Source organism: Tasmannia lanceolata, unplaced genomic scaffold (genome assembly GCF_043159265.1).
Source record: "Tasmannia lanceolata isolate RefF3 unplaced genomic scaffold, GAP_Taslan_0.1 ptg000008l, whole genome shotgun sequence".
Classification (NCBI taxonomy): domain Eukaryota; kingdom Viridiplantae; phylum Streptophyta; class Magnoliopsida; order Canellales; family Winteraceae; genus Tasmannia; species Tasmannia lanceolata.
This window is the reverse complement of record NW_027518685.1, coordinates 65001094-65010648: the sequence shown is the minus strand read 5'-3', so window position 1 is coordinate 65010648 and position 9555 is coordinate 65001094. Positions and strand designations below refer to the sequence as shown.

Genomic DNA, 9555 nt, shown 5'->3' with positions numbered 1-9555 from the left:
CTCCATTGCTCTCTTCTCTCTTCCTCTGTTTTTCTCTCCTACGCTCACCACCCTCGGTTTTTTTCTTCCTCCGCTCACAAACCTCTGGTTTTCCCTCTCCTCACTATCCTCTGTGTTTCACGTTTTCCATCTCACCCTCTGTGTTTCTCGATTCCCCTCTCACCCTCTGTTTTCACGTTTTCCATCTCACCCTCTCTCATTTTGTTTCTCTATATTGCTCTCTGTCTCTCTATCTCTCTCTTCATCTCACTTTTTCTCTCAATCTCTCTCTCACTCTTAAACTTTCTCTCTTCTATCTCTCAACTCTCTATCATTCTCACTTTCTCTGTTCTCTAACTATCACTCTCTCTATATCTCTCACTCTCTCTGTTATCTCTCGCTCCCCACTGCGGCTCTCACACTCAACAGAGGAACGGCACTCTCACAGTGGTAAAGAAAAAAAAAAAAAAAAAAAGCGGAGCAGATTGCACGTCGGCGAGATTTTTCGGATTATCAGGCTCTTGGATTCGGCGAGGATCTCTATCACAGGTAGGTGCACAATTCTCAGATTTTTCCAGGATTATTTGCTATTTTTTAAATATTTTTGCATGGTTTTTAGCATTTAATTGAATTTAATTCAATATTATATGTGTGTGCTTAAAATCATGATCTACATGAGTGTTTCAATTCCGATTCGTCTCGAAATTTAATACACTGATCTACTTAAATAAACTAAAATAACCATCGGATTGGATCGGACATTGGATCAAAGGATTTCAAAAATTTGATTGAAGAATGGAATTTCATTTAAAATAATGACCGAGAAATTACGAAATCTGAAAAAATAGCTATCTCAGGATGATCTATTTTTTAGAATTGAAAAATTTCTTTGTGTTCATCATATCAGAACAAGGTTAAAGGACATTTTTCGAAGTCGTAATTTTCTCAAAAATCATGTTTTAAAAATAGAAAACTCTTCAAAAACATCTTTTTGACGAAGAAAAATAAAATATATACTAAATAGATTCCAAAATTAATGAAATTTCTTGGAAAAATAATATGGTGCTGATACATTCTACCATGATGTTTTAAAGAATTTTGGATTTTATTTGGTATATTATTCGATGCTTTCTTTGAAAACAATCAGACTTTGTGAGATTTTTTACTAACATCAAATCACAATTAAAATTCACAAACTTTTTACAGTAGTCTCATGTTCCATATTTCCTACTGCTGTAAAATGTTCAATTGATTTTGATATTGTTTCCTATGGGATGTAGTGTAAATTCATGATCTGGTCTGAAAATTAAAAAATCCGAAATTGATAGTAAATAGTCTCTAAAATTCATAAAATTTTCACAGCATGCTATGTTTACCCATATATTACTACTGTATAAATTTCAATGAATTTAGATTTCTATTTCTAGTAGTTTCTATGTTATTTTTACAATCTGGTCTCATTATTGTTAAATCAAAAATAAATAGAAGCTTAATATAAAAATCTGTAAAATTCTTCCCGTACGCTACATTCCATCATATCTTGTTGCTGTAGAAATTTCAGTTTATTTCGAATTTGCTTGCAATAAGTTCACTTGTAAAATCACTCATATGGTTTAAAATTGATAAAATCGACTAAAAATTGAAATTTATTAAAAATATTATGAAATTTTCTAAAGAACCTTAAATTTCTGTCACATATTCACTCCTTAATTCATTGAAACAGAAATCTTAGGAGTCTTAAATTTTCCTGGTAAAATGGCCAGCGTATCTATAATTGTATCTCAATTGCAATCGATATTTGACAATTTGAATATTTAAGCTATAGCATGTTATTGGCTTCGAGGTTTACTGTCCATGGAAATCCTGAGATATGCCAGGCAATAGGATGCTATAACTTAAGTATTAAATTGCACAAGGAAAGAGCGCACGATTCCATTTCGTGGATGCTATTCGAGGCCGAAATTGGTGAACCATAGAACCTTTGGTATTCCTTAAATGTTCAGAAACCGAAAATCCCTGAAATCTAAAATTCATTAAATTCAAGAGCTTGAATCGATTTACCTCGTGTCTTTCGGAATCGTTAGATTACGGTTTCCGTCATAAGAACCATTAGAGCCCAATTTAGGAACACTTACGTCAGGTCGTGTCCTAGGTTTTAGGGAGTCCTAGAGTTAGGAGTCCAGCCTCATCACAGGCGTTTGCTATGGATAGCAACCGTATCATAAGTCTAGTTACACTAGTCACCCAATTTTCCCTAGGACAAGCCTAGTTACCTAAGATGTAGGTTAACCTGCATTAGTCTAAGGGACAACTTGCACTTAGATAGGATCATATAGCATCTTAGATGAAATCCTAGGATAATAAAATCCTCAACTTGAATTAAATAACTTCTCATAAAACTCTTGAAACAGTCAAACTAGTCTAGATCGATGTCTTAGTTGAGTTAGGCATAAGTAGCTTAGCTTAGCTGCACCGAACTACGTCGACTCTGTTCCCAGTGAGGCTTGGGTACGTAGGCAGCTTGGATGCTTGATGGCATACCAATCACGAGTCGGCTCCACAATAAATTGTGGGGTTTTGTATATTAATTTTCTTATAAATTCTTAATTAAATCACTTAGAACTTTCCATGAAATTAGAATTTTAGGAGAACTTTAGGAGAACTTTCACTTAAATTGAATTCAAACAAATTAAGAAATCAAGATACACATTTAGGATTTACTTTGAAATTAGATCATAGGATGCATGTCACATAGTTCGCACATTAACATAGAGTTAAATGAGCCATTTAAAAGAAATTCAAAAGAGTTAACTTTTGGAATTGAAGACCGATTATCGGGAAGGAATGGTGCATGTGGTGGTAACTCCCCATACCTTCCATTCTTGTAACCAGGTAACGAGTCTAGATTTCTGGTTAATTATGGGTTTTAGATCCTACATCTAGGTGGCGACTCTATCACTCTCTTTTGTGTGGACTTCGGATTGCCTTAGTGATCCCAAGTTCACATAAGAGACGAATTAAAATCAATAATAAAAGAGCACACGCCAATCGCGTGGGTACGAGAGACCAAGAGAGAGCGTGGCGGCTCGCGCCCCACCCCTCTCGCGGGATCGGGTCCCACAGTTTGGCGACTCTGCTGGGGACCACCTAACTTCATTAAAATTCCAAAGGATAACTCATTTGAATTTATTTTAACTGGCTCATAAAAACTCTATCTTATATCTTATACTTGTTAGATTAGTTTGTATGTTTTATTTTCTCATCACATTTTTCTCAAATTTAATCTAACAAAACCTGAAGGCATCATAGATTGCGCAAACTTATTTCACACACTTGCATCACTTGCATCTAAACCCCTGCATCTCACATGCACACACGTCCTATTTTAGGAACCCGGAGTGTTATCTAGCATGGTTGACTGGGATTTCATCACCTGGTGCCTCTGTGCTAGAGAAGCATTCCACTCTTAGCCTAGTACCTTTATGGTACGTAAACGGATCTCTTGTTCACGTACTGATACGCCGAACACTGGTACAGTTTATTGAGCACAGATTCGCGCTAAGGGAACTCTTGGCCTTACCCCTAGATTAACCCACGCATGCATGTAGTATACGAACACACGTGCATCACGTGTGTGAGCCTAGTTTAGGATATCCTACCCATTTGTGTCTAGATTAGGCCGTCGTCCATCTTCAAATGGCTACGATCGGTCCTTAAGTACACAAACAAAGTCATGAGTCGAGATTCTCTCTCCACTCCGCTAGATTAGGATTAGGGTTTGATGCCTTCAGGTAACACTGTTAAAATGTACGAAGATTAAAAACTTTCCCTTTGGAGTTAGGATATAAATCTCATCATTTTTAAAGATCTCATAGGTTGTCTTCTTAGATTATCCCTCGTGTACAATCTCATCTCGACCGTATCCTTCTTCGTCTATGATCTATCTATCAAGAACGGTGATTCTATCTCCATATTCCTCTGATCCCGTTGCTTTCATTAGTTTCATCTTCTAAATTCTCCTTGCTTAATCTTCATCATCTTGAGGTTTAAAAAGTCCATTTCATAAGTCAATTACCTCGTCAGTCTTTGTTCGGATCGTTGTCAAGGTTGTCATTCCCTCTCAATTGTCTGCCCATTCGTCTCTCATACTTAAGGCTGCGTTTGAACAATCATTGGACTCATTCTAGTCAAGAAAGTCCGTTCCATGACACCCGATTTTGAGCTCAGTGCATTCCTAGTATAGGGTTATGTTACTTTGTACTAGGGGGCATTATTCAAATCTTCTCTCTTAATAACTGAGTGTTCATTTCCATAGTCCTTAGACTAGTGGCATTCCCCTTTACTATCATGTCGTAATTATCATACCTTGCTCATTTCAGGATTCATCCTGTCATCCCATTACTTGCAAAGGCCACAGTCATCTCTAATCATTGAGAAGAAACACATGCTGAATCTCAATCTTATACCTTGTACTTATTGTTTTCATGTCAGGAGTATTCACCATTGATCCCGCTCAAGCAACTTGGATTCGAATAGACTCTCGTCTGGTCAGGAAGTCACCTCCTCCATCTCCTTCAGAAGCTTTTTCATCATCTCCATCTACTCTTATGGCAGAACATGTTGAGAGCCCTCAGACCAATAACCTTGAAGTTATGATGGCCGCACTCCTTGAACAAATGAAAGGAATCAAAGAAGATAATCAGTTTCTTAAAGCCCAATTCGCCGAGAAGTTTGGTCCATCATTTCCTTCACCTTCACAGGGCAAAGAACCTATGAACCCTGTCAGGTCAGAGCTTCATCCTAAGCCTATGGTGATTCCCCTTCCTCAAGGCCCATTTGATGTTAGTGATGAAGAACAATATGGTGAAGAGAACTACAACCCGGCCCCATTGCCAGTTGATAAGTAGGTTATGGAGAAGTTGGAACAGCTAACTAAGAAGGTTGATAATATGCAGATTCAAGAGCAAGGGGCCTTTAACTTAAATGATCTCACGCTCTTCCCGGAAATTCGGCTTCCGAAGAATTTTCAGATGCCAGACTTTGACAAGTATGATGGCATGGGGTGCCCTACTTCCCATCTCCAGATGTTCACTATCATATGCCAACCTCAAAACTTATCTCCTGAACAAATGGCCCAGCTTTTCCCAGTTTCTTTAACTAAGGTAGCCAGGAGGTGGTTTTTGGGATTTGACAAGACCCGCTATAGGACATGGAAAGACATTGCCGAACAGTTTGTGAAGCAATTCAAGTATGATGACGGGGCAGAGATGACTAAGAAAGACTTGGAAAAGACCAAACAAGATTCAAGGGAGTCTTTCTTGGCATTTGTGAAAAGATGGAGGGGGTTGGCAGCACAGATGATTGACCGTCCTACTGAGAAAGAGCAAGTTCAGATGATACTAAAAGACCTGTCCCCTCAGCTCTATTATCACATGTCTCTCCAGTATTATCCTGACTTCGAGCACCTCATAAATGCTGGCATACAAATTGAAGAAGCAATATCACAAGGGGTGTATAACCGAAGTAATCCTAATATTCGAGATTTTAAGAAGCCTGCACCCGCACAGGTCAAAGAGGTTGGCAGCGTCTCTCGTGCCAATCCTCAACTGCCGAGACCTCAGAACCCTATAGTCATGGATTATGATCAGCCCATGGTCGCACCCCAGCAGCAACCAAAGAAGGATTTTGATCCTCTACCTGTTCCACCTTCTAAAATCCTACAAGATTGTTTAGCCTCGGGGCACATTATTTTGCCTTCCATTAGACTACCTCCCAATCCTTTACCCCGAAGTTGGAGAGCCCATGAGCACTGCGATTACCATCAAGGCCCAGGCCACGTCACTGATCGTTGCATAGCCTTGAAGTATGTGATCCAGAAGTTGATTGATGAGAAAAAATTGGCATTGCAGCAGAGGCCGAACGTCATCAATAATCCTATGCCGACTCATGCAGCACCGCCACCGGCCAATGCTTAAGACAAACCAGGGTTCAAAGAAGCACAGGTCCAGTTGCAGTGAAGAAGGGGGTTGAAAGTGCCAGTCATGAGCCAGCCTTTGCTGAGCCTCCAAAGCCAGACCTTTGCAGAGTTTAAAGTTAAATTTTCAGTCATTTACTATTTTGTGTTGAGTCAGTCAATATGTTAGTTCAGAAATTGAGTCTAGTCTTACAAGGTTATAGAGTCGATGCCTAGTCCAGGCAAATTATCTTTGCTTTTCTTCTCGTTTTAAAAGTTGTGAATCCTGAGCCTGTTCAGGATGAGTTATAATGATGTAATCTTTTTCATTCAATAAAGTTTATGTTCTAGTGCGTATGTTTCTGACTCAAATGAAAATAATACTCCCGCCTCAAATGAGGAAAAAGATGCCGACGAAACTCCCCTTGGTTGGCAACATATGTTCAAACAAGAGGAGAAGCGCCAGACCTAGCCTCTTAAAGAGAAAGTTGAAATGATAAACATTGGCACTAAAACTTTGATTCAGTGAATGCCTATGGGAAATACATTAGAGTGTGAGGAGTTGATAAACTCATTTCGAGGATAAGAAGATTGTCTAGAAGCACTACAACCGATACCAGGGGTAAGACATAGATAGAAAGCTCAAGAGAATGAAGAAAGTAAGAGACATATGCTATACAAGGGGCATGGATTGGAAACAACTTTCATATCTCCAGTCAATGACCTTAGTTCCCAAATTTATAATATGAAACTAACAAATTCAAGAGCAATCATTGAAAAACGATCATCAAATATCAAGAGTTACAGATCCATAGATGGAAGATGTCAAAGAACAAGTTTCGCTCCATCAAAGTCGAAAGCACATATCAGAATCTTGAAAAAAGAAGATCCATTATCTCTTACCTGGAAATGCCGTCAAACTCCGTGAAAAAAAAAAGAAAAAAAAAGAAAAAAATACCAGAGGGACTCTAATAACCTAGAATGATTCCCAATCTGAACATCGGGAGGCCTCCTTTGGCCGAATAAATCCCAAAATCATAACCTAGTGTCAACAGAATACCGGTTTGCAAACCCTTTGAGCCTGAATGAAATTTTCTTGAAAATCCATCAAACTAGGGGCATCCGCCCCGAACTACGCGAGACCTGATCCCTACACTGGGGTACGTAGGCAGCTCGGTTAAACCGAGTTCGGTCGATTCAAAAAAAGAAAAGAAATTCAATCGTTCCAAGAAAAAAAAGAGGGACAAGTTCCAAAAGAAGAGAAGTCAATCATTCCAGAAAGAAAGAAAAAATAAATATCAATTAACCTTCAAACAATGTATCTTCAAACTAGGGGCATTCGCCCTGAACTACGCACAACCTGATTCCTACCTTGGGATACGTAGGCAACCTGTTCACAGGTTCCGTCGAAATCTTTGTTGAACCTTAAGCCATTTTTTTGAAAAGCCCTATCCTACCTATAAAGTCCTTCAGATGTTCAGAATCAAAGATCTAGGCCTTAAAAAAAGAAAAAAAAAGAAAAAGAAAAAAAAAACGGAGTTTGAAGATCTGCTAGACTGAAAACCTGAAATGGCGGTCTAGGCAAAATTTAAGATCATTCCCCTGCTAAGTTGAAAACCTGAAAGGGCAGCTTAGGCAAAAGTTATGGGGATGGCCTGTTAAGTTGAAAACCTGAAAGGGCAACTTAGGCAAAAGTTAAGGTCAAGCGGTCCGCCAAGTTGAAAACCTTAAAAAGGTGACTTGGTCATGGTAGGAGAAAATATCCAAAAAAGCCAATTGTAAAATTACTCTTTGAAAGGCTAAACCTACTAAACAAAATGTTAACTAAGTCAGTGTGGACCCCGATCCGGAGATGACGATGAGGGAACGGGTCCCCACACCATCCTCTAAGATCTCCACAATGAAAGGAGAGCTCTACCAAGGAACTCTCGAAACTGTGCCACCGTCACAACATAGCATGAGTGGCGATATAAAAAGAAAGAGATACATCCTGATCTGGAGCCAGGGCTCGAAACCAAGATATATCTAAAAATAACTCAGAGTCGCCATCCATGGACACGCCATGGAACCAAAACAAATGCTCTGTTTGCAATGGATAACCAGAGATACAAAAGGTCCGTGCCTGGTGACGAATGGAGAAGGTCCGAAGAGCACCCCCAATTCGCCCGAGTGCGAGCACTTGGTCTCTTATGCCATTTTCATTAATCTCTAAAGAAGTTTGGGTAAAATCGCGTGAAATGGGAACAAATATTCCCGAGTGAACGTCTACCTAATCATGCATGACTCGGGGATGAAATAATAAGCACACTTAAAGTAAGATAAAAGATGTGTCACCTAATGACAACTAGGTTGTGAGTGACATGCCTAACTGGTGTCTAAGTTCTGGTGGACATACACATGCAAGCTACAGCTAAAAGTATAGGATCAGTACAAGAAAGTAAGAAAACACATCAAGATATACAATATAACACAACAAATCCTAAGACTCTAAACGATTTAGCCCGAGTCCTCGGATGGTCTGATATTCATCCAAAGAAGCCTACGTATCCCCGCCTCCACGAGAATCAAGGCAACGTAGTTCTTCGCACCTATTCTAAACTAGGATGCCTAAGACACCTAGACCTCTATCTTAGACTCGATCTAAAAGACCGGACTAATTATTAAAGCTTCTCGAACGATTATTTAAATTCCAGTGAATTGTAGATTTTAGGACACCCTATATGCCCTAACTAAATGCATGTTAGCCCTAAGCTAATGCAGGTGGTTCCTACAACCTATGTGTAACTAGGCTGTATTTCCTAAGGAAAACAAAGGGTTGACTAACGCATCTTAGACCTAGTCATCAGTCGGCGATGTAAATCGCCAACTGACCGGACGGAGGCGCTCCTAGCTAGGACAAACTCCTAACTCTAACACAAACACGCAACAAGCACACAACAAAAGATAAACTCCTAACTCTAAAACAACACAGACAAGCACACAACAAATAAAAGACAACCTCCTAACTCTAAAACTCTCTATCTAGGACAAACTCCTAACTCTAGAGGAAGATTTTGTTGAAAACAAGATTTTGGAGAAAAATGGTTAAAGCATTTATTTACAAAGTTTGGCTGGACTTGGGATGAAGATCCCAAGCTGCACTACGTACCTCGTCGAAGAGGATCAAGCCAACGTAGTTTGAAACGAACTCTCAAACTACGCTTCTAAAAGAAACACTCAAAACTTCAGATTTTTTAAAGTTTTTTATGTTTTTCAAATGTTTTTGATATTTTTAAAGTTTTCAAATGTTTTTGAGTTTCAAATTTCTAATGTTTTTGGATTTTTAAAGCATTTCCAATGCTCTGGACCTTTAAATGTTTCAATCTTAAAGGGAACACGCAAGTAATACCACAAACTAGGGCAAAACCCTAAATCTAAAGGAGAAACCCCGAACAAGCAACTACCGTCTCAAAGAGACGAACCACAACACGTAAAGAAGTGCCCCAAGAACAGAAAAAACGATCCAAGATCCCAAGCAAGCAAAGCTCTAACAAGACTGAGTTAGTCTCTAATCAAAGTGAAGAAAAAGGTTATCAAGTAAACTCAGATTACCATTCAATTATTATAAAAATAAATCAAGTGTT

The 9555-nt window shown here is 38.9% G+C and overlaps 1 protein-coding gene across 1 annotated transcript; it reads left to right on the top strand.

Moving 5' to 3' along the window:
• The first annotated feature begins 4889 nt into the window (after positions 1-4889).
• On the top strand, positions 4890-5954 carry LOC143883167 (uncharacterized). The gene has a single exon (XM_077386520.1). The coding sequence runs from the start codon at positions 4890-4892 to the stop codon at positions 5952-5954; it is 1065 nt and encodes a 354-aa protein (XP_077242635.1).
• The last annotated feature ends 3601 nt before the right edge of the window (positions 5955-9555 follow it).

Bases quoted from the DNA above. Each gene is read 5' to 3' on its own strand.
- LOC143883167 (XM_077386520.1), top strand. From the start codon at position 4,890: ATGGAGAAGTTGGAACAGCTAACTAAGAAGGTTGATAATATGCAGATT.